The 25,953-nt window shown below is 38.5% G+C and overlaps 1 protein-coding gene across 10 annotated transcripts in view; it reads left to right on the top strand.

The window, feature by feature from the left end:
* The window catches only part of NFIB (nuclear factor I B), a 282,680-nt gene that overhangs the window by 5,875 nt on the left and 250,852 nt on the right, over nt 1–25,953 (top strand). For 4 of the 10 annotated variants that reach the window (XM_063080859.1, XM_063080860.1, XM_063080858.1 and 1 more), the window contains exons 1-2: nt 1,580–2,193; nt 8,191–8,722. In XM_063080859.1, the coding sequence (XP_062936929.1) occupies nt 2,164–2,193; nt 8,191–8,722 (562 nt within the window). In that variant the 5' untranslated portion in view covers nt 1,580–2,163. Of the gene's footprint in view, nt 1–1,569; nt 2,194–8,190; nt 8,723–25,953 lie in introns of those variants that run through there. The other 6 variants (XM_063080852.1, XM_063080851.1, XM_063080854.1 and 3 more) reach the window with 5 other exon arrangements.

The raw sequence follows: 25,953 nt of genomic DNA, 5'->3' as shown, positions 1-25,953 counted from the left end.
GTTCATTCACTCGGGGCGGGCGAGCGTGCAGCTCACGGCCCGGGTGGGGGCGGGGCCGCGTCGGCGCGGGCGCCGAGCTGCTCCGGGCCGGCAGCCTCTGGAGGGCTGTAGCGGCACACGCACCCCGCGCGCGCGCCCGCCCCGCGGCCCCGCCCAGCCTGCACCCCGGCGGGGAAGGAGCCGCTCTCCGCCGGCGCCCCGGGCCCCAGGGGGTGGGGTGGGGATTGGGAGCGAGCCAGCGGGGCTGCAGGAGGAGGAGAGCGGAGCGGGGCTCGGGAGGAGGACGGGAGGGAGGAGGGGGCAGGAGGCGGTGGCTGCCGCGGCTCGGCTGTGTCCTCCCGCTCCGAGCGAGGCCACGTGCACGGGGCACCCCCGGGGAGGGCCGCAAACCGCGGCGAAACGCCGCGCGCCGCTTCGGCGCCTCTACCCGCGTGCGGGCTCGCGTCGTGGAGACCAGGGAGGACCCCACGCCCCTTCCCTAGAAGCGAACGCGGGCTCCTGGCGGGGCGGCAAGGGGCTGGGCGCCGTGCCCCCCACGTCGGCGCCGGAGCGCCCTAACTACTTGAGCCCAAGTTCGCTCAGGCCCTCGCCTCCTCGGCCTCCCCGCCCTCTCTAAAGCCGCGGACTCGACGAACCGCGCCCGGCCCGGGTGCGAGTGTAGGCGCCCCAGGCCTGGCCCCGGGCCGGCCTGGGTGTGAGGGAATTTTCCACGCGTTCCTTTCTCGGGCCCAGACCGGTTCAGTGCTTCTCCCACTCGGATGTTCTCGCGGCTTAAGGAGTCCGCAGCGAGCCCCGAAATACCTCTTCCAGGGCGGGTTTTCGGGTGTGTGTGTGTACGTGTTGGTGTCAGGAAGAAAGCGGAACGAATAGCTATTTTGGAGGGAAAAGAAGTCCTGGTTGTGTTGCACCGGTTTGATACCTTTAACAAATGAGAGAGAGAGCGCGAGAGAAGCAGGAGGAGGAGGAGGAGGAAGGTGGGGGGCGGGGGGTGTGGAGAGGCTGGTGCAAAAGGAATGCGCGTTTGCAGGAGGAGGAGTAAAGCGATGATTGTGTAATTAAATAATAAAACAATCCTTAAGTCTGATTTGGAGAGAGCTCGAGCGGGGTCCAGAGGGTGGAACCGGTGAATTTTTCAACTTCCAAGTTTTGCAACGAAAGAAAGCGAGAGAGGGAGGGGAAAAAAAGAGCCCACGGCAGCAAAGAGAGGAGTTTGGAGCCGAGCGGGAGAGCGGGATTTATCGTTTGGGAGTTTTTCAGGAGATCTCTTCGATCCCCTTGGGCTCTGGGCAGCGGCGGCAGCAGCAGCAGCAGCAGCCTCCTCGCTCGGCCGGGTCAGACGCGGGGCGAGGCGGGCGGCCGGGCACGGCGGAGCAGGAGCGGGCGGCCGGGCACGGCGGCTGCAGCCGGGCACCGCGCGCCGCGAGCCTCTTCCGCCCGGGAGCTCCGCGCTCGCGCCCCCTCCCTCACCCCGGCCTCTCCCTTCTCCCCACCCCGCCCCCACCCCGGTCCTCTCCCGCGCGCGCCCCGCCACCCGCGCGCACTCGCTCGCGCTCCCCCTCGCGCACACACATGGTCGGCTCGCGGCAAAGTTTCGCCTGCGATCGCCACTCCAGGATTCTGCCGCAGTGCTAGGGGCTGTAACCTTGAACTTTCCCAGCGCGGTGACACATTCTCCTCGCTCTCCCGCCCGCCCTCCTGCGACCCCCCTCCCCGCCTTTTTTAAAAAAGCATTTCACCACCAACCACCACCCCAAACCAACCCACACCGAACCTTTGCGCACCCCCTGTCCCCCAACAACAACAACAACAACTGCAAAACAGAAAACAAACCCCCAAACCCAGGCGAAAAGCAGCCGACACAGACACCGGCGGCGGCGGCGGCGGCGGCGGCCTCGGCGAGCACGGCCGGCGCGCCAGGACTGCGAGAGGGTTAGGAGTGTAGATTGGATTTCACCCCGGGAAACCCGGCACGCCGAGTGAACTTGAATCTTCGGCTATTTAAGGAGGACTGGGTTCGCTGTGAGGTGGCGGTGATCCAGCGCAGAGCCCCGTCCTGATTGATCGCATCGCGGGCTCAGATGACTGTAAAATGAATCGATGAAATTCTTGCTTCTCGAAGATTTTCTTGGGCATCTCCGGGAAAGTGCGTTTTAAGGCGAAGTCATGATGTATTCTCCCATCTGTCTCACTCAGGTACACGTCTCAGTCGCTCTCTCGAGCTTTCTCTCTGGCCCGAAATGTCTTTGTTTTGTTTTGTCGCTTTCGTTGCGCGGACAATTAACGGCTTTAGTTACCCTTCGCACCTCCTCGGCCCTCGGGGAAGTGGTGGCCCGGGGTTGCGGCTGGCTTCGCGGGGCGGCGTGGGAGCGGGCGCGAGGCCCCTCGCCCACGGCCCCCGCGCGCGCCCAGCCCCGCGCCCTGCGCACGGAGAGCGGGCGCCGGCCCGGGCCAGGCCGCCGGGGGTGGGCAGGGCCGGGACCCGCGAGCGCGAGCCCCCGCGCGGCCCCCCAAGTGCTAGCTGCGGCGGGCGCGGCACCCCCGCCCGAGGTGCCCGCCGCCTCTGTCGGCCGCTCGCGCGCTGAGGCGGACTCGGGCTTTAGAGGACTTTAGGGGGACTGAGCCCTTCAAAGCAGCCGGTGAACTTGTCGGGGGGACTCTAGCACGAGGCTGCGTGGGCGCCTCTGGACTCGGCGGCAGGCGGTGGGCGGGCGACCGAGCGAGTCGGAGGCTGTGGTCGGGGGACCCATTCCTTTGCTGTATTTGGGGATCTGAAACCTCTGTTTATAGTGTCCCGCACTTTGGGGTTTCCAGTGACCGCATCACAAAGGCGGTCGTTATGTTGACACGAGTGAGTTGGTTGCGGTGAATGCTGTGGACTTTTAGGACGTGTTCATTTTGTGGAGACCTGTTTATTTGGCGATATTTGGGCGTAGCTCGTAAGGCATTAAGTAATGCTGAAAAAGTAAGGTCACTTTTTTTTTTTTTTTTACTTTGAAAATTGTTCTAAGACCGTAGGAACAATGTTGTGAAATAAAACACTGGCTTTATGCTTTTAAAAAAAACCCAATTTATATCACTTTAAACCAGACCGTCAAATGGAAAAGTGGCGAGAGAACAGACTTACCTGGGGACAGTTTTCATCGCTGCCCAGCGAACTAATCAACTGACGAACTAACTAAGATATCTTAGCCCAGAATTGTTATTTGAAGCATTATTTTAATTCTCTAAGGGTATGGGGCAGTTTACTTCAGCTTTTAGGAAGATGTGTCACTATTGGTGATTGATAACCATTTTCTCTGATATTGGCATAAAAACTAATCATTGAGAGAAGTGTCGGCTGGTCTTGGGTGTGTGAAAATTTTTTAAAAAGCTAATACCACGATGATGCGTTTTTATAAAGGACAAATAATTAAGATTTCTATTGTATGACAATTAGAAGCCATTGTGATTCAAAAGGACTGAGGCATTCATAAATTGTGAATGAAGATGAAAACAATGATAAGACTTATTCAGTGATTGGATACAGTCCTGTAGCTTTTTGGCTGACACATTTTTTATTGTTTATATTTTGTTTGGCATCTGAATATGATTAACTTAGATATGGCTATTTTCAGCAAGTAAACGTGAGCTTTAATTTGACAAAACTGGAAAAATGAGTTGCTGAGTTATTTGTATTTTAAAAACTTGAATGATAATGGCCAATAAATATGATGAGACTTTCAGATATAACGAATTGCTTTTAGTTGTCAAAGTTACCTTTAATATTACTCAGCAGCTGGATTTTTTTTCTATCTCTGGTAAACTATGTCCATTTGATAGTATTTTTACACTGGGACCAAATGAAACAAACTGAAGTAAGCTTTTCACTTACAAAGTACTGCATCACTTATTCTCACCTGTAAAGGACTGAATTGTGTGTTTTTCTGTATTTATATTTCCAGTGTCAGTTTTTCAGAAACATGGCTAGCGATTCCATTGAATTGTCAGTTTCCTGTAAATATGTATTGAAAAGCCACTAATTTTGTCTTAATCTGTGTAAGTTAAAAGTAATTTTGCAGCATTATGACATATGGAATAAGAGCATATATAGCATAGTCATTCAGCTATCACATTAGTATTCAAAGATACATGCTTACCAACACTAATTCATGACAACTAATATTCTCTCCTGTTTTCATAATATATATTTAGGCTGATGTATAAAAACTGTTTTTAGGATTTAAGGCCTGTGCCAGAGAAGGAATTTTAGCTTTAGAATTCTCACTTAACTAATTTCTACGTGACTTCATAGGTAATGTAAGGTGTTGCAAAAGTGAGGACTCATTAATAGTATTACTTTTGTATCAGGTCAATAGTTTAGTTTTCCATTACAAGAGCCTTAGCTGTAGCAAAATATGTTTATGGCATATAAATACAAAATAGAGTAACGTTCTTAATTTGTTGAAAACTTTAAAAAGCATCTCAGTTGTTGCAATAAGGTATCTAGGTTTTAGAGTCTTAATTTAAAAGGAGCATAACTGAAGTTGATATTTAGCAAAAGGGTATGTTACAGTATCAGTACATAAATATAAATTAGTATTTATACATCAGTATAAACCAGACGTAAAAGGAAAATTAAGAACCATTAAATATGATTTAATACTCAGTTTTTCTAAAAAATAATGTAAACCCTTAATAATGAAACTTTCAATTGGCTTGGTGGCATTTAATATTTTCTTTCGTTGTCTTTCAAGTTCTTTAGGTACTTTTTTTTTTTTAATGGTTTATTGTTATATAGCAATGCTCCAAGAACACCTAGTATTTACTCGTCCACTATACTGTTCTAATTTTCCATCTCTGTCATGGAAACCATTGTTTCCATGAAAAAAAATATGCCTAGTGGAATTAAGAATGTTTACTTTCATATTTGAATTTTGTAACTCAGTTATTTATTTTATCAATTTAGTTCAACTAAAGGAATTTTTAAAAGAGAAAGAATTACTGAACATTAATGCATTTTAATAAAAATTCTAAAAGAGCAAGGTTGTATATTACCTTCGTATAGAGCTGTTAGATCTTAAACCACTTATATGCTTTGCTTAAAAAAATTTTTTTTTGGTAATTGTTTAGTGTTATTGTAATAATCCATTAGTTTAGACATTTGAATACTTTAATCACTTTTTTTTGATGAGACAGTTACTATGTTCCATATTCATGTCACTCACTATCATTAAGAATATGAGTATATTCTTATATACTCAGCATTAGAAAACAATCAGATTTGGGAGATGACATTTAGGCATGTTAATGCAGAAATGTTTGTGACTTATAGCAAATTTCTACTTATAGTCATTTTTGGGGGATATGTCCCCTTGTCAAATAAGTGTTTCATTTGAAAGGAATCCACAGAATAGTGAAGCACTGAAAGATAAGGCAAATTGGTGGCCTGAGAAAGTTGGCTACTTTTATTTATCAATTTAAAAAAAAAGTATATTTTAAAACTATTTGGCACAATTGACAAGGGCAACCTTTAAAAATAATGCATTTTCTAAGAATTTTCAAATTCAACCTTCAAAATTGCATTCTGTTTTTTAAAGATAATTTATTAAAATATTGAGATTTGTTACATGATAGATGATGTTTATGCTCAAACAAATTTAATCAAAACTATGTTTGATGTCTTTATGAGAAAATGAAATGTCACTGAACATAGTACTTAAGGAAGTACTTAAGTGTTACTGCATTGCTTAATATCTGTTAAAATAATATTGCATTTAAAAAAGCATAGCAAAGGTAAAGTGAGTGAGACAAAGCTCCCATTTCCCCATGTACTCTTTACATTCTCAAGTTTTTAGTTTATGAGTACATATATGCATGTTTTTTAGTTATATCCATAGATCATAGTAAAAGTCAGATTATAGGAAGTGAGTTCCCAAAGCATGTTTAAGTCCACATTTCCCTGAGCAGTCTTTCCTTTTGCATAGTATTTCTAAGGGGGATAAACAAAGTTTCTGTAGTTACAGTGAAAGCTAAAAGCATGGCATCAGAAACTGTGTGGAGATAGGGAGGTCTTATCATGGGCTGTGGTTGCTGTGAGCAGAGCTGCCTTCCCACACAAAGAACAGATTGTGGTTTAACTCTTTCCATGGCCTAGTTTAATGTGCTCGCATAGTAACCGAATTGTTCAAATCTCTGCTGGAAACTACTGATCAGTTTAATGATTTCCTCTATGGCATTTGGTTATGCCTCATACTGTGATGTAATCATCTGCATTCCGTATTGTCATAAAATTTGATTCATACTTATTCTGCTATAGGAAAATTTTATGGCAATATGTTAGAACACTTGACAACTATGTTATTGATTGGATGGGTCGTATACCTTTTCCGTATCTGAACTGCAAACTGCTAATGTATTGCAGTCTTTAGCATTAAAACTTTGAATTTCATTCTAAAAATGCATTCATAGCTACATGGGATTTTTTGGACACCTTCTTTGTTAGAGTGTTATTAGTTGTACTTTCATCATCTTTACCTAATGGAATTAGTCAGTCTGGTGGTTAAATAGAAGTTATTCCACATAGTTCAGGGTGACTAACACAAGTATATAAATTATAACTTGGGATACACTCAGAGAAAGTTAATTTGTGGTTGGGATGACAATATAGTCAATGTGATCAGAAAAGTGTTCGCAGTGGAAGTTCTCATTTGCTTTAGATCTCGGCTTGTTGCATACGTACAGTGGTGCATGCACAGAACATTAAGCTCTTTCTCCAAACAGTAAGAGGCCTAAGCTTATAAGGCAGGTTTTTCTTTAGTCAGGAAGTAATCAAACACTGCTTGCATTGGGAAGTAATTTGAAATATCTGTAGATAAAGATTATCTGCCACTCTTTATTCCTTCCCTGCCCCTTAGAAAAGGGTGAAACAGACAGGAAAAATGCAGGAGCCTAAAGGTGAACCACTTAATTCGAAAGACAGATACTATATAATCTGTATACATGCGGATTCGCAAGCACATGCATATGTGCACCCACCGTCCTGTCCAAGAATTCATTTACGTGGCAAATGAATTGTACGGATTCCACAAAAGCAGTGACTGACCATCATCAGTGCACTCCTGGTGTCACCCTGCCACAGCTTACAGAGACACAAAGAATGTAAAGTTGGTGCCAAGTTGCCATTTTTCATTGTTCACCTCAGATTGATTTTTAAGGGGTTTAGAATAACTGCCATACTCATGTGATCGGTTAACAAATTAACTGACTCTGTGGGGCTTCATATTCTATACAAAAGCTGTTGGAAGAACATTCATATAATTTTTGTTTTCAACTTTAAAAACTTTCATTTAGGAATGCAAGAGTGTGTCTGTGAGAGAGCAGGAGTGTGTGTGTGTGTGTGTGTGTGTGTGTGTGTTGGGATCTGGCGTTGGTGGTGAGGGGAGAGAATGCAGTGCCCAAAGTATGGAAACCTTCTGTTCAGGACACTGATACGACAAGCTGTGTCCTTTGCCCACTTTCCCTCACTGTATACCGGTTTCTCTAGTTACCACTCTTGGAATGGTGCTGTTTCAGTGTTGGAATGTTGGACGTTTGATAAGAAAATGGATCAAGTTTAATGGCGCATGCTCTTTGTGCCACCAGCAGCCTCTTGCTGAGAGCATGCTCCAAAAGCGGGAACTGTGTGGCATTACACTGAGCATCTATATGCTTTGTGTTTCTGTGCCACAGAGAAGAGAAATGAACTGTGGCATCGCTCCTGCCTTTTGAACAGCTCTGCACCGATTAAACAACAACAACATCATCAACAACAAAAATAACTCACTGTGTTCTTTGTAAAATGGTACTGCATAGTGTTAGTTGGTCAATCAAATGTTTAAATATTAAATTAGGTGCCAAGCACCTTGGTTACATATGTTTTAAAGAATATAGAATGCATGGCATTGGGGTGGAAATGAGGGGGATGAGACGAGAGGAAATATAAAATATAAACCTTATTATCTTTGTAGGAGGGAGAATCGACTTGTGAATTTTGGTGGAAAGGGGGCAGCTTGGCATTCTTTATTTTCTTCTTGTCCTGCTATTTTGATAATTTTAAATAAGAAAGCAATGTTATTTTCATGCATAACTTTTTGTACTGAATTTGTGGTCTTGTTTTTTGAGCTGAAATTAAACTGATTATGCATACCTTCCTTCTCCCCTCATTTTCCACAGGATGAATTTCACCCATTCATCGAGGCACTTCTTCCACATGTCCGTGCAATCGCCTATACTTGGTTCAACCTGCAGGCTCGAAAACGCAAGTACTTTAAAAAGCATGAGAAGCGAATGTCAAAGGATGAAGAAAGAGCAGTCAAAGATGAGCTTCTCAGTGAAAAGCCTGAAATCAAACAGAAGTGGGCATCCAGGCTCCTGGCCAAACTGCGCAAAGATATCCGCCAGGAGTACCGAGAGGACTTTGTGCTTACCGTGACTGGCAAGAAGCACCCGTGCTGTGTCTTATCCAATCCCGACCAGAAGGGTAAGATTAGGAGAATCGACTGCCTGCGACAGGCAGACAAAGTCTGGCGTCTGGATCTAGTCATGGTGATCCTGTTCAAAGGCATCCCCTTGGAAAGTACCGATGGAGAGCGGCTCATGAAATCCCCACATTGCACAAACCCAGCACTTTGTGTCCAGCCACATCATATCACAGTATCAGTTAAGGAGCTTGATTTGTTTTTGGCATACTACGTGCAGGAGCAAGGTAGGAGCAGATTGTTCTTTTCTTCTAGCATGGCAAACATTGCCCACAAACCTCCGTATGTGGAATATTTGGCTTGGGTTAGATGGTCCTTGAGGCCCCTAGATCTTCACCACCCTCACTGGGTATAGTGGTGTGCCCACATCCACTCACATGTCCACTGCCATGTGTGAGCCATGTAAACAGACACGAAGTTTCACCTGGATGGGCTTGGATATTTAAAGATCACAAAGAGATGCATTTTCAAGTGTCCTTGAAAGAATATACTTTTTCAAAGACACAGAGTATTCTAAAAAATATAGTTTATTACACTTCACTTTCTGTCCTAGGCTACATTTCTTGCATGTATTCGTCTTTTCCCGATTTAAAAATGTAACATTATTTATGAATAGTCGGAGTGCTCTTTAATAATCTTTGTATTAGCCTCTTTATTAATGAGATAAAGTTTGTTCATGAATCTGGTGCTATTGTGCTGAAAATAGAATGAACATTTACTGTAACAAAATGTTTAAGGTAGCCAGTAGATCAAGATTTAATTTTAATATTTCTATCAGTACCTACTTTTGATTGTTCCGTATTCACTATAGATTAAGTGGAATTTAGTTCTTTTTAAAATAATTTATAATATCTTCCCAGAATGACTTAAGAACACTTACGATCGTTAGTTTACTTGAATGTAAATTCATAAAACTTACTGAGGAGGAAAGTTGCATCTGTCCTTACAGAACATTACAGAACAAAAACATAAAGTGGACTGTTTACACTGGTTTAAAATAAATCTCAAAAAGAATGCAGAAATTGCATACCATACCTATTTTTTAAAAAATACTCAGTACAGAGAGTGGTATAAATCTTGTCTGAATAATTCAAAATAGATGATGTTGTTGATGAGTATTTTTTGAGTTAATAAAATATGTTTCTTTATCATTTTTGTTTTCTTAATATATTTTCCTTAAGTAGGTGAGAATTTCTTTGCTTGTAATAAATGTGTCAGAATATAGATGTCCTTGCTTAGCAACAATCCATTGCAGTAAAACATCATTTAAAAAAGCAGCATACCTAAAGTGGACTGAAGTTTGAGCTGCCACAGATGATAGGTCATTTCCAATCTTGGCCTGGTGGGAGGGAAAATGGCCTGCAGATAGCCAGGTGGTAGATGGTTATCTGATATTTGTTATATAAATGTGGGATTTAATAAATTGCTTTGAAGTTTATTATCATGCAAAAAAGTAAAATATCAAAATTGCTCTTTTGACTCGGGAATCTAGGTGCTTACTATGTGCTTTTTGTCTTCATATTTCTTTCATATAGTTTTAGAGATATGCTTAAATGTCATTCTAAATTTTTACTCTGATTTTAAATAATGGTGTTGGACATTGTACATTTGGAAATATTATGTTTTCTTTAAAAAAATGAAATATGAATTTACTACTTTTACGCACTTAGGAATTAAAGTCTGAGTAATGATGGTTTGGGAAAATATATTTTCATCCTATGTGTCATAAAATAAAAGCTTATTAACACATGACACTTAATTTGATTGACATCTGTCTAGGAGGTGACGTTTTAAGGTGGGCTGTATACATGGGTTGAAGTGACTGTAAATGTGTTGTAACTGTGTTGTGAAAGTTAAGACTGGAAGTAAAGTTGTAAAAAGTGGGTCATGTAACTTTTTAGTTCAGAGAGGGACAATTTGCAACCACCTCACTGCTGCTCACATTTTAACTTGCTTGAAGGCTAATCCTTGAGGTGGGCATGCACGCACATTTACTTCTGGGGCAGGCAGCCAACTCCCTTAGTTTTGATGAACTGACAATAAAGAACATATCCTTTGGATTTGTGAAGATAGATTGAAAAAAGAAAAAAAAATGCATTAAATGCCTTCTACATTGCACTATTGGTCATGATAATCATAAAGTTTTAAGCAATTCCTGGAGACTATATTTTCAGATAAAACAATGATTTTGTTGTAGTTTTCACCATCTCTATTGTAAGAACCTTTTATAATTTTACCCTGTGCATCTATTTTGTATCCTCTGCTACCTGCCAGTGCCTCATCTCATCTCAACATCTGTTGGCTCCTTCTTTGAAAAGGTCACATCAGGATGCTTTTGTGTTTTCCCTTTTTCAAAATTTATATCTTTTTCTTTGTCAAGTATGGGTTAATTATGTCATTTTGCAGTGCAATTGATTTAAAAAGGCAGGTTTTAAAAGATAAGTCTGTAGTCAATCAGAGGGCCGCGTATCTCACGTTGTGACTTTTTATTTCTCCTCTAAGTACATGAAAACCCACTTAAGTCTGTTTTATAAATCTGGGAAAGAAATATAAAGAAAAACATAAAAGAAAAATCAGAAAAGAAAAATGTGATGTTTACAACAGAATGAGCAACAAAATTACCTTTCCCTCCTTTTTTCTCTCTCTCCCTACTCTAAATGACTGGGGGAAAAACATGAGAAAGAACAGAGAGTATGCCAAAGATGGTTGCCACTGGCACCAGGATTGGCATCAGACCCTCTTTGTTTAGCTCAGGATGCCTGTGATTTGTTAGTTGGCATCCGCATTGCAGTGTGGAGTGATGTTACAATATATTGACAATTTCCAGATCTAGAAATGTCAATAGTCCTTTTGGTTATTTATACAAGATCTCATACTGCATCTCTTCTGGAGTATGAAATAAAGACCAATATATAATAAAGTTCCATTGTTGACCAACTTCTTATACTTTTCTTTTTCCCTCTTTCTCTTTTGGTTCAACCCACACTTTTTTCTTCTTTATGGCCAGCAGCCTCATCTTTCCTGAAATGTGGAAAGAGTTATTAGATCTTTGACACAAGCTACATCTGCATCTGATATGGTTTTGGGAAAATTTTATGCATTTTGAAATTATTTTTGATATATAGTTCAGTAGAGTTTTGCATCACATGGCTGCAAGGCAGTATTTTCTGTAAAGCTAAATCTCTTTGTTATTCAGCTTCCTCTATGCATATAGTCTGGTTGACCGCAATTTAGTCCATTTTACTGTTTCTTTACATTAGCAAAGGGTCATGTTCAATGTAGTTGTTTATAAGACTATATGTCCTCTTCACTTTACTTAAAATATCTACATCATTTGGGAGTAGCTGCATTTAAATCCACAAAATCATTTGACGTTATTGATTCAGAGGGCTGCGCTTCGGCTGTTTCGTTGCTACAAGAACCGCCATTTTGTTTGTGAAGTGCCAGGCGAGGGGGAAAAAAAAGGCAGACACTGTGTTTGATGCCAATAATGGTTGCCAGTGGCACCGAGGTTGGCATCAGACCCTCTTTGTCTAGTTGCTGAATGCCTTTGATTCGTTGGTTGGCATCCGCATTGCAGTGGGCACACTGGAAAGTTTTTGACAATCCCTGAATGAAAGCTGCTTGCTTGTTTGCTGCAGCAAACCATAGCTAATATAAAACCCTTCCTTTTTTTTTTTTTTTTAGTTTTTTGTTTTTTTTTTTAAAGATTGTGTCAGATTAGGGGAAAAATAGCTCTAAAGTGGTCTCCGTTTTCCCAAAGATATTAAAGATGTCCATTGATTCTTGGGCAGGTGGTACCTATTCCCCATATTGTCTTTGTTATTGCATTCATGAAAGCAAAGCAAAACAAGACCAAAAAAAAAAAAAAACCAAGCAAGCCTTGCACAACACACCTTCCTGGGACATAAATGTTCTATAGGACACAGCATGTACCATCCCAATGTGTGGATCACAAACAGAATGCAGTGATAGGTAGTGCATTCATTATGACTGACTATTGCTCTCAATCACTGCTGATTTCTTAGCAATTTCCAGTCTCCTCAGTTTCCACACTTCCAAATTTTATAGAACATGTTGAGAGAACCTTTTTTGTCTCTCACGTTAGTAGTGTATAATAGTGTAAATGTTTTTAAAAAATAAAAAACCCTAATGAGAAAACCTTTGTGTCAAGGTCTGATATAAACCAGTCATTTCTGAATTTCTTAATTCTGCATCAAAATGTTGTCAGATTCTCAGTGCAATATTCTGCATACCAGGAAAACCAACTAAAAGGCTAAAATAATTTTGGTTGAAGGTTCCTAGATAGTTAGTATTAATATTGCTTTCCGGTTAACCACTATTATCTCGTTAATTAATAAGAAGGATTAGCAGTTCTACCCAAAGGGCTGCACAGAAGGAAATCTGGCCTATGGGAGGCCTTGAGTCGCCAGACTGTGTCCTGTCTGAAGGGGAAAAAAGGCGGGGGTAGTGAGGGGACTGGGCTTTCTGAGGCAGGGGAGGATTTTGAAAAAGAAAGAGGTCACAACACACCAAGAAGTTTAAAGATCTCAAGAGATAGTAACTGTTGCCACAAATTTAACAGATTAGATTAGAGTTTAAACTAAGTCAGCCTAGCTGATTTTTGGACTGTACTTTGCACTCTTATTAAACATGTTTTGGAGTGCTAAAGAAGAGTCCAGAAACCTCACTGCTATAATTAAAACTTAGTTTCCTTCAGTCTTGTTGAACCCTTAGAATTGGGATACATTATTAGATGTAACTTTTGTCATTTTTATTGTCAAATATTATAATAATTGAAGTACATTTTGAAGTTGTGAAAAATGTGACTTATTTGCAGAGGAAGTTTTCATCTTTGTTACTGTTTTTGAAATAGAATCATTCCTGGTTGTCACATATCATTAGTAAGGAAACAAATGCTAAGAATGATTTTCTTCCTTTAGTTACTGAGTTTCAGAATGCTTTTGGGTAACAATTATTTCTTTATAGAAAGCTTAAGCAGATAATTGTTCACAAGTTGACAACGTATTTTAACATTTTAATAAATTTTATTTCATTTGCAGGTATTTTCCATTATGGGGAAAAATAAGCTTTCATAATTTGCTAAAATGACGCTGCTCTCTAGTATGGTTTGGTGTGCTTGCATTGGGAGATGCTCAGAGAGCATAAAGTTTATGTGTGTTTGAGTTAGGAGCAGCACATGGTTAAGTTTTCCCATCTCGCATCCTGTCCTTGACTGAACTCATGAACCCTAGCGCACATTTGTTTGCATTCTGGCTCATACACAATTCACAAGATAAAGAAGGGCTCTTATTGGCATGTCTTACTCCTGGGCTTAATGAGACCTTTGTGGGAACGTATATTGTAAGATAAGAACTCAGCAATTTTCTCACTGATAAGAAGGAAACATAGTCTAAGGGGCCAGAAGAAGTTCGCCCTCTCTGCCATGATGTCCCTGCAACGGATATTTTTGCCAGACAATTTGAGAGTTAAACTCTGAGGCCGAGTTGCCAGCTGGGAAAGCTTGGCATCTGTGTTCTGATATGGCAAACTAAGCTCTTGCATTGCTGTTAATATGATCTCGTTTTTCAAACAGAAAGGATAGAGAGAGAGAACACAGCACTACAAACCTTGTAAAAAAAAGTTTTATTTAGATTATGTATTTGGATTTGCAAATGTAGTGCACTATGTCTCTTGTGTTGTAATATAACTCCATATGTGTAAGAGCCCAAATAATGTTCATTGTTAGGAATAATGGTAATTTGGGGGAAGTGTGCATTACAGTGACAGAGGAGGCATTGGTCGGGTCTCTGAGGAATGGCTTCCTGACAGACACGGTTACATCGTGTGTGCCTGGTGACTTAAAGCTGGGCAGGAGCCATTTAGAAAGGCCACCTATTACCACTGCTTTAGTTCTTTAAAGTTTCTGTTTTCTCAAGTGGTACATAGGAAGCCCAAACAGAAGTAATATAGATTTGTAATAGATTTGGTAGGATTTAAAAAATTTACTTACTTGTTTTTCCCTAAAATTGGAATTTAGAAGGAAGCTGCCAAAAGGAAATTAAAGTTTTAATCCTCCATTCACTTTTTCCTTTTGATTTTGGCACTATAATTTGAAACAGCAATCCAAGATATCCAACTTGGTAAGGTCTTTCTCCTCATAGGCTTTTACTCTGTGAGATTAAGCTGAAAAACTAGACCAGTAAGGCTTTAAAAAAGTGTTTGTTTTATGACACTCTTGCCATGTCTGCTGACCAGATAGAATTACAGCACCTGAAGAGGGAGGGACCCAGTGGGAGACTGAGTCAGAATCCTCCGGAATTCTTAAAAATGGAGATTAATTAGTTTTCATTTCTGTCATCCCAGTGGCTTACATGGTAACTGACTTATAATCAGAGGAATAATTATTGCTTTGTTTGATGCTTAAGGTTTGCAGAGAGTGAAAAGAGTATATGAAGCACTTATTAAAATAGGCACCTATTAAATATCGGAAAACTATGGGCAAAAGCAAGGGTGATCTCTTGCTCTGAAACTAGCTTTTGGGTAAACATTTCTCTTCAGTTTATGAGCAAATAGCATTTTCTAGCTTGAGGTTAATGAAGGTAGAACTTGTGAGACTTGGGGACTTTTTCTGTGTAGATGCTACAACGGAGCAAATGATTAGCTAACATAATGTTCAAAGCCAGTTTTCCAACCTTTTCCCCTCCATCCTTGTGGAGGAGGAATAATTTTAGAAATCTCAAGGACTAGTGGTTATGCGATCGGAAATTTGAGTTATTACAGCCACATGCCTCAGCGCCAAGCATAGCAAGAAGAGACGCTTCCTCTTGATCATGCCCATTTTTCTGTGGGAGCGTGGTATACTGTCTCATTTTAAAGTAAATTCTTAGGTCCTCGAACTCTAATTATGTGATGTGGTTAATTTAGCCGAATTCAGTTGTTAGGATTTGGCAATCATCAAACTGCAGAGAACTTGTGAAAACTAAGTGCGTGTAGTTAGGAGGGAGTCTGTGGGATTAGTCTGTATTAGACTGAACGTTACAGGATGTGAGACTAATGGGACTTGAATGGTTAGGCTTTTTGGTTGTTATATTATTCAGAAAATTGGAAGAAATGGCTACCAATTAACCAATGAGGTGGAAAGACCTTGGAGCTGAATTGAAGGCCACACATATTAAAAAAAAGAAAAACCCTCAAAATTTAAATAAAGTAATGTTCTAAGATGGGAAAGCACACTATTCATGTGCATAAATATATTTATACTATAACACTTAGATTCACTTATTCTTTCTGTATATGATGATAGTTTAAATGGGACAGCATTGATGAATCACAGACAAATTAAAGAACTCTGAATAAGGGCTATATAATTGAAAATATGGGGTGATGGATGAAGTAATTTTACTAGCTGAAAGTTGCCTGGAGGTTGTATATTTCAGAATGCCATTTTAAGGCAGTTCAGAGAATGTAGTAAGTTATTGATGAAGCACAAATCAGTTGAAAATGAAATTTGCTTAAACAAGTGCAAAATAAAATAAGAATTGCCTTTGAGAAAAAAAATCTTTCATGCTAAATACATGCAGTTGTAAAATTCTGGTTAGTTTCAACTCCATTTCTTAAAATAGGAAATTAAATAAATAGCATTCATTGAATTTTAAAATATGTATATCTCATAAAACTACATAAAAGCATTTAACAAACATCAGTTAACATTAAGTGACACTAATATGTATTCTGATTCTGAATGAAGGTGAAGATTTCTTCAAAAACCTGATTTTTCACACTCACATTGAAAAAAATTACATGGGGAAATATATTGGTGTTAACAGGGAATGGTAGAGCTTAGGACTAAAATCTAATCATGAGCACAGATGTTAAGAAAAGGTTACTTGAAATAGGGTGTATTCTGTGATTCATGTGATTGGGGATTACATTTATGCCTATGTTCATAACATGAGTATGTCAATATGAAGTCTATACCCCTCTATTAGTGAATTCTAAAGTGTGAAAAATGTTCTTGCTTAGGACAACTTGTATTTTATTATTCTGACATCTGTAGTTTCTGGATGGATTACCTTAAATTTGCTATGCTATGTTAAAAGCCTTGTTTTATGAGGTCGGTCTCAGCTTCTGGCCTTGGTGTCAGGAACCCTGCTACGTGATGCAACTTGCCTTGTTAGGTTTAATTGACCAAAGCTGATGTGTTAAAACAATTCATTTGTGCTGTAACTTATGCCCTGGCTAAGTTGCTACCTGAATCCCTTGACCTTGACTTGTCTGGGTCATGAAATGGCTGCAAGCTGTTTGACCTTTCTATTGTGTAGTAATGTCACTGTTTCCTCTTACTCTTTTATGGTAATAGCTGACAAAAAGGCCCCAGCCCTTACTTTACACACCAGTGGATTCAAGGCGTCCCTCTGCAGTAGCTTCATCTTCTGTTTGACATGGTCTGGCTCTGGAAATGACTTTCTTTTGTTTGCCGATAGTGATGGGAACAGATTTGCGGCCCTCCCTGCTACAGGAGGGTGGGGGATAGTATTCTGGCATTTGGAGGGGTTTGGATTTATTCTTAGACTTTCAGTTTCTGTGTTTTATGATGATGCATATCACAATTTCCTTTTCCCCACTCTTTTGAGCTTTTTATTTTTATGGTTTCCTTAATAATTGCTTTTCAATGTTTTCAGCTGTTACAACAAAAATATTTTATTGTCATTATAGGGGGTAAAAGTGGTAAATTTAGTTACGCTTTTGGTTACCAATGTGTACATCCTAAAACCACTCTTTTAAAGTTACTCAAAAAATCTTTGTCCAGTACTGGAAAAGTCTGTATGCTAAACATGTAAAAACATGCAAATTTTTTAAAACATGAAAGTAATGTAACTTTATGTATACCATCTTGCAATTTATATTATAGTTTTAAGGGAAACCTATTCTCTGTGACTTAAGTAGCTAAATTTCATGACTTAGTAGAGAACTTTTAGTAAATATGAAGATTTTATTTCTGTGGGGACTTTTGCCAGCATGTAAAATTAACTTTTTATTTTAATGAATATAAAAGCTGTTTTTTCTACTCTTCATGATAACCTAATATACAAAAATAGAGAATTTTACCTCCGTTCTCTTCTGAAGCAGTGAAATAATTTTATTTTTAAAGTATTGGAAATGCCTTCTAAAATGTTAAAAAACAGATATTTTTATCCTACCAAACTTTTCTTTGCCAAATATGACATTATAGTTCATGATTTTTCCTATATTTGCCAGGTTAAATATTTGAGATCCAAGCTGTTACTTTTTATTTTTAAATTATTAGAGGAAAAAAGGAAGTTTAAGTTAGAATGTACATTTTCTTACTTGTATGTCGCATACTGTTTATACATGTGTGTGGATACACTGACAGATGAGAGACAATGTGCTACAGGCACTAGCACCTTAGAAAAAAGCACCAGATTTTTGTATTCTCCTTTAAAAAATATCTGAAAATAGCAGGTGAAAGGCTTTCTTTCCTTTTCTTTCTTTTTCTTTTCCTGTTTTAGTTGTTTTAAACCATTTGTCTCCCCGGGAATGTTACAGAAGTAAGGAATTTAAATGCTTTTCAGAATTAATCATGTTGATAATCCAGCAGCCTAAGGGTCAGAGGAGGAAGGGCCAGTGAAAAGCACTGAATCTAATATTGGTCAGTAGCTCCAGTTTTTCTCTCCTCTTCTATAAAAACCAGTCTAGAGTAGGAAACATCTCTCTTGCCTTTCTGCTCATTCACTGGCATCCCCAGTGGTAGTCCAATATGGAGTCGGATTTGGATGTGGTTAATGGGCTCATGGGTCATCTGGCAGTAGGACTGTGGTATGAGAACAGCAACCAGCCTCTGAGGATGTAAAAACGTCTACAAGTTTCTTCAGACATCTGCCTCAGTTTCTCCATTGAAAGACTTGTGATCTCAACTGTTGAGTTAGAGAGGTTAAGTTCCTGGACCATGGACAGTTGGTGGGTACTGATGTGTGTATATGTGTCTGTGTGTGTGTCATGGGAAATTGAGAAGGAGAAGTGAAGTTAGAAAAAAAAAGAGAGGTAGAGATTAGATCATGCAGGAATTAAGAAGGATAGCTTATCCTTAGACTGAAGAGTAAATAATATGTGATTTAAAAGTATTCTGTCATCCTTTGAATTTGGGGTTGCTTTTGGAGTTGAGCAGATCTCACTTCCTCCTGCCTAGTTTTTGTAAAGCACAGAAAATGTCTTATTTAGTTCAGGATGCTATAGCTGAATAACATAAACTGTGTGGCTCACAAACACCAAAATTTGTTTCTCACAGTTCTGGAGACTTGAAGTCCAAGATCTGGGCACCAGCCTGGTTAGGTTCTGGTGAGGGCCGTGTTTTGGGCTGCAGACTGCTGGCTTCTTGTAATCTCACACAGCAGAAAAAAGAGTGAGAGAGCTTTCTAGGGTTTCTTTTATCAGGGAACTAATCCCATTTATAAGGGCTTCACCCTCATGACCTAATTATCTTCCAAAGGCCCCACCTCCTAATACCATCACATTAGGAGTTGGGATTTCAACATACAAATTTTGAAGGAACACAAACATTTTAGTCCATGCATAGAATCTGGCATTTTGGGTTCTGGCCTGCATCCACCTTGTGACCTTGGCCAAGTCACTTAAGCTCCATGTGCTTTTATTTTCTGTTTTGTCAAATGGGGATTAAAATGCCTACTTCACAGGGCTGTTTTAGGACTAAGTGAAAGCAATAATGTTAATAATACCCATTATGCCTATATATGAAGGAACATAGCATAATCTAGACTTCCAGAGAAACTATCCAGTAGTGAACAGAAGGAATAATTGGGTGTTGAGGGAAGAGGCCATCAATTAGTTTATATATATCTCAGGTGATAAGACATTCAAAGGGAAAATGAAAGTCCTGATCAGAGTGGTGTGTATGAATACTAGTGAAAACTCTGAGTGTAGGCATGTGAAGTTAGCTAGTTGTCTATAGTTTTAAAACCCATTTAAATTAGAATTCCTGTACAGTTTTAGAAATCTTTTATCTCAGATTTACTAGAGAATAAATTTCTTGATTAATGTAGGCATATTTGAAAGGAAGGAATAGAATTATTTTTATTAGTGGCTCTCTGAATGAATAATCAACTTTGGTGTTGAATAAAGGGTGTCTTAGCAGGCACTTGTAATTCATTGCATTCCAAAAAAAGTGTAAAACTTTTGTGTACAAAAAAATTACATTGTCAACATTTGGGAGAACTACACTTACGTTTTAGATTTGTTTGGACAGAAATGATGCTGATGTGGCCAGACTGGATTGTTCTTAAAAAAGAGCAAGCTGCTGGCTTTTAGACTGTTTTTAATCCTGAAGTTTCTTGTCTAAAAATGACCCTTAAAGTGATTTTACTTTTACTAAGAACAACTGGAAGCCAAGTGGGAAATGGTTAAGACATTTACTTCTTACCAAACTGTGATTTGGGATCACAGTGTTTGACTTAAATGGCTCTGGTTGGTTGGATCTGTGAGGTCATGGAGCCAACATTTGTGGTCCTGGGTCCTTAGAGCTGGTGTTTGGTTCTTCATGGTCAGTGGATTACAACCCTCACTCTGCACAGCAAGTTTGGCAAGTGGAGAGATTAGCCCATATCTACAATCCATACTGGAGAAATACTTTAAGTCACATGTCACATTGATGCTGTGTAAAAAAGCATCATATTCTTATACGAAGCACTTTAAAATAATGTTTATCATTGGGGTTCTAGCCAGCAGTTAATAGAAAAAGTTATTTCACTGTTTGTCCATTAGTTAAAGGGTAACCAGGGTGTGCAGAAAGCAATTTCAGAACATTGATTAGCTTGTTTAGATTCTGGCACATACTTTTTAATAATCTGTGGCATGCCTTTTCTTTTGGAGAACATTCTGATGTTTAGTTGCTATTCTGTTCATGGGATACACAAAAGTCAAAAAGCATTCAAACAAAGCATGAAACAAAGTACATTCAAAAAATTTTAACATATGTAAACTGGATTGCTGTTGATTGCAGAAAGATTTGGTATTATATATTCCCAATGAATTTGAAAAGCTTTGCTTACACTTACGATTTAAAGTTGGTGTTAACCTAAAATGGGAGAGTATACATGATTCTTAAAATACTGGTTGCCTTTTATGCCTCTCAGAGATGCTTATATATTTCTTTATTCCTGATGGTAAAGCATCAATATTTTAAGATATGACTTATAGTTGTCATGTAACGATTTCTGTTCTACTTACAGTCTCCAAATAAGAGAAAAGCAGCTTATAGTAATATGAGGATCACTGGTCTTACAATAATTAAATAGACTTGTTATACTACATTAATCCCTTTTGGAACATTTGGAATGACTTCTTAGTACTAACAAACACAGCATTAGGGCCTACAATTAATCTGCTTTTTGCATCCAACATTTGTATAATATAAAACATGTGTATAGAGAAACATATTTCAGGTTTAAGATGAGTTCATGGGAGGACAAAATGAAATTATATTGGACTATTGAGCAATATGAATATAATTCCAAGTACTGATAAAATATGGAATTCATTTAGAATCAGCATAGGTAAATAAATTGTTTTTAGTAAGTTTTTGGTTTTTGGTGAATACCATGTTTGGGCTTTCATAATTACTTTTCCCCTGAGACGCATGTTTTGTACTTGACACACCAGATATATCCAATATGAAATAGAAATATTTGTCCAGTCTAACATTCAGGAGGTTGTGGTAACACCTTGTGAGCTTATGGCTCTTGGTGTCTGTCTTTCATACAGCTACTTATTAATGCCAGAGAATTGAAGTAGACCTAGTGTTAAAGTCTGGTCCAACTTGTTCTTCATTTCATAGAAATGGTTTAAGTTAATGATAGATTCTGCATTTGTTGTTCAAAAGGCATCATTACAGATTTGTTAAAGGGACTTCTGAGTTAGGATTATGTTTACATCTCCTGTTGTAGAAGCCCCATGAGGCATAATTTCCTCTTTGGTACATATTCCTTTATTGTTGTTGAGTTTTTCACACCCGGGGATGTGAATTCAATCTTGGGTGTTCCAGTTACAGGGAAAATATTTTGTGAAGGATGAAGTATTAATCAATTCTAGGAGAGACTGCGCTTGTATGTACAGAGTACTATGGAAATGCTGAGAGTATTGAGTGGTTTGCAGCCATTTTAGACCATGTGCCTGGGACCAGCTAACACATTGTCGGGGAGAAACATGATGTAACAACAATATTAGATCATGCAAATGAGACTACTGAATAGTAATAGTTATGGGCAATATTTTGGAAAACACTGATTAGTGACAGTTTTATTACAGCAAATGTATGTATCAAGTCCCCAGATTTCATTGTAATGCACTGAAAACAGATGTCAAAGTGTCCCAAACAGAATTTCATGGTTAATCTACATATTGCATGGAAAGTACAAACAAACCATTTAGAATTCTGTTATTTAATCCTTTTAGAAGGAATGAAAATATACAATTTAGATTTACTCCATTCTTTCTTTTAATTTCAGTTTTTGTTTTCTAGGGGCTGATGATAAATTATTTTTTTGTTTGTTATTTTCTTAAGATGCATATGGGAGAAGAAATATCTGCATATGGACATGATTTTATTTCACGTACTTTGAACTGTAAGTTTCTGAACATAAGGTCTTTGCATAAAAAAAGAAAAATTGGGCTCTAAATTATTTAGTGACCTGGTAATGGAATTACCTTCTTCTATTCCTTTGTTTACTGACATGGAATTTCACTCTATACCACATAGTGATTGAAGCAGCTTGCTGAAGTGGAAGAAAAAAAATGGTAGCCCTACTGCTTGTAAGTGCCTGGGAGACTTTGGGTCTCCCAGTGGCTCAGTTTCTCTGTCTGTAAGGTGAGAATTGGCCTAGAGGACATTCACTATCCCTCTTAGTGCTGGCCTCCTAGGAATTTGGCTGCTGGTTATGTTGGCAGAGGTACGATTCCCTTCATATTAAGCAATATTTAATAAAGTTTAGCATACTGTTGCTAAATTTGGGGTTTTAATATTTTTTTTATTAAAGAGAAATAGAAAATGTGTAACCTGACTCTTGAGTAACATTTTCTTGTTGCTCAATTCAAAGTCCAATAGTCAAATCATTTGGTTCACTGTAGATAGAGAGTTTGCTTTTAATAAAGAGGTATTTAACTCATAGAATTTTAGAGCTGGGAAAATCCCTGGAGATCTTCTCACTTTACAATTTAGAATACTGAGTCTAAGAAAGGCCCAATGCTACCTTGGTTGTTTGTGTTAGTTTTATTGCTACAGGGGCAAAAAATAAGCATAAATTGTGAAAAGTGTTCTTTTGTGAAACATAGCAGCAAACTTTTTGAAGGAACATAGAAGAAAAATTATGAGTAAAAATCTTATATCATTATTTATAATTTGAAATAAATTGATTAAAGAGTTCAGTTTTTTTTAGTACCTTATCCTAGTAAGCATTCTAATGAAGTCAAACGATAGCCGTGGTCTTCATGAAAATGACTGTCTTTCTCTTTTTCCAGTGAATAGCACACACACTAAATGACAGTCAACTAATATTATGGATTTGATAGTGCTTGGAAAACAGAAAGGGCCCTTTAAAAATGTACTGCCAGATTTCCAGTAACATAAAAGGTCATGTCTGAGATTGGTTGTAAGAAAAACTTTCTTTACTGCAAAGTCAGATATTTAAAGAAAAGTGGGAGCTGGTTTAGGTTCTGCTTCCAGATGTCTACAGTTTTCAGGTTAGTCTGATAATTACTATGTCTCCATTTTCCATTGTGTGGCATATATCTGTCATCTCAGTTAAAGAAAATTTTGTTTTTTAAAAAAGTTTTGAACATCTCTTTTATTTAAGAGATGTTTCTGAGAATTTTTTCATAGTTTAATTTTTAGAAAACAAAACGTATTACATTCCCAAAGGGAATTCAATTTCAAAAAAGAAACCTTCAGTGAATCTCTTTGTTAAGGTAAGAATTCTTTGCTAACATGAATGATTTCTCTGTAATTCATGTTTTCTGAGTGTCCTGTAACATGCTTATGTATCAAGGCACTCTGGAAAGCAGCAGAGATTGATAAATTGAAGCAGAGATATTAGCAGTATTAGAAAAATGTAAAATAGCTACTTCTAGTAGCTAATTTCTAGTTTGATGGTTTATGGGGAAAGTTTGAAAGCATGTTTTTAAAGCAAAATTGTAGATGGAAAAATAGATGAGTTAAAAGATGTATACTATGCAAGTGCATGAAACCAACATCCGTGGAAATGTTATGGGAGCACACTATAAAGTAGATAGTATATATTTGTTGAATGAACATATGAATGAATATAAATTATTTCAACTGAATGTAGAACATTAGAGGCAAATCAGATTACTGTTACTGAGGTAATACAAGGAAAGTTTCTCAGACTGGGGAGTTCTGCTTTTTACTGAGGCTTGTTTTCTGTCTTTTGTATCGGCACTGGTGATTGGTCACTCTTTTAGAAATGCCATCCCCACCTTCTGTATACTTTAGATTTCAAGAATGAGTAAAATAAAACCATATGAAATATTGTGTCCAAATGCATTAGAGCATATTTTGGAATCATGCTGTGAGTTTAAATGTTTGTTTTATGCTATTCACCGTGTGGTTCAGTATGTAGGTCATATTTTCTAAGATCAGTTTCCTGAGCTCTGAAGTAGGTATGTACTTTATTTGGCAGTTGTGAGGGTAAAATGAGAAAATGCTTGTGAAATGCTTAGCACCACACCTATTATATTGTAGGTGGGCAAAAGAATGTTTGTAGTTATTACTCTGACTTTCAATCAGGAACAAGCACGGTGCCTGCACATAGTAGGTACTCAGTACTCATTTGTTCAATAAATGAATGCTCACCACCTTTCTCTGAGCATTCCAGAAGACCTGGTCTCTCTTTTGTGGGGAAGAGCATTAAGTTAAGGGCAATGCTATGCTTAAAGGGGGAAGAAAAAATATTAAATTTGGCAAATTTTCAAATACTGTCATTCTGGGGCAGATTCAAATATTGTACTTATTATGTAACGTCTCAAAATTCATCTCTAAAGTGAATGGTGTAGGAGCGCAGCAAATCGCAATGCCCTTCAGTATTTGTGGGTGACTAAGTTTCCTTAGACTTTCCTAGTAACATAATGACATGCTGGATGCCAGTATAACTTTCATGTTAGAATCCAGTATACTCTACTACTATCCATTTTTCATTTGAGTTATAAGAAAATCCCAGACATAAACATAATTGGAAACAAAAATGAACATACCAGAATTGTTGCCTAGCAGAGAGTACTCGAGGCAATGGTATTTATTTATGCAAGAAACCAAGACTTTAAAATCCTAAAGATTTTCATGGGCATGAATGGTGATATATTTATTTTTTCCTTTATGTCTTACATAGCACTGATTATTGTTTGGAAGAAATTATCTGAATATTTATGTGCAAGATGATTCTCTGAAGAATAATTTTGACTTGTTTTGTTTTATTCATTAAAAATGTTACATCATTTAAAAAACCATTTCATTGATAATGTATTTTAAGTACCTAAAGAATTTTGATGTTGGGAACATTTCCTTAGTAGTCACTGGATAATAATCCTTATCTTGTTGTTATTCATTTTATTAGTCATTAGATTTTCCAAAGTGTGTGTGTGTGTGTATGTATATGATGTTAATGTTTTTATTTTGGTATGTGCTTAATATGATTCCATATAAAGTATATTTAGGGAAGTAGGCATTTGTGAACTTATTAGGATTTTGAATTTATTAAGATTTTACGATTTGAACATTTGGGATAAAAGTGGGAAAATGGTTGAGAAATGCATTTATGGAGTAGGAGTGCTGTACTGAGCATTATTTTTTCAATATTTTAAGGAGTTAGAAAAAAAAATAGTGAAAACATTGATGACCTCGCCCAAGTAATTTACAAGTAGAAAAGAGAGCATAATGGTCACTTGCAGTGTTTATGAGAAACAAAAATGCCAAAGACAGTGGAACAAGTATACAACTAACTAATGATCTCACCAACTGCTATATGTAGTTAGATTTCCTGAGCTTTCTGGGAGGAGACCCTGTGGGACTGCAATGGAAAGGTCAGAGAGGAGGTGAATCTTAAGCAGCGTTTTCTCAGGGGTTATATGACAAAAACAAAACAAAACAAAATGAAACAGATAACCAAGTATCTACTTCTTGTATACATGGACTGTGTTTGACAATGATGTATACTGTACTGAGAATATTTTTGTTTTTGTTTTGGTGGCAAACTTGATGTTTTGTTCAAAAAATTCTTTGGTTAAAAGAACCTAATAGGTAATTTTAACTCAGATGCTAAAATACTGAGCACTAAATGGCTTTGATTGATTAATCTCTCTTTTTTTAGTTATTAGATAGTAACACTGAATTCTAATATCAAAATTATTCTTATAT

This window comes from Cynocephalus volans, chromosome 16 (assembly GCF_027409185.1).
Source record: "Cynocephalus volans isolate mCynVol1 chromosome 16, mCynVol1.pri, whole genome shotgun sequence".
Taxonomy (NCBI): domain Eukaryota; kingdom Metazoa; phylum Chordata; class Mammalia; order Dermoptera; family Cynocephalidae; genus Cynocephalus; species Cynocephalus volans.
Note: the sequence above shows the minus strand (reverse complement) of the source record. Positions and strands in the feature narration are given on the sequence as shown.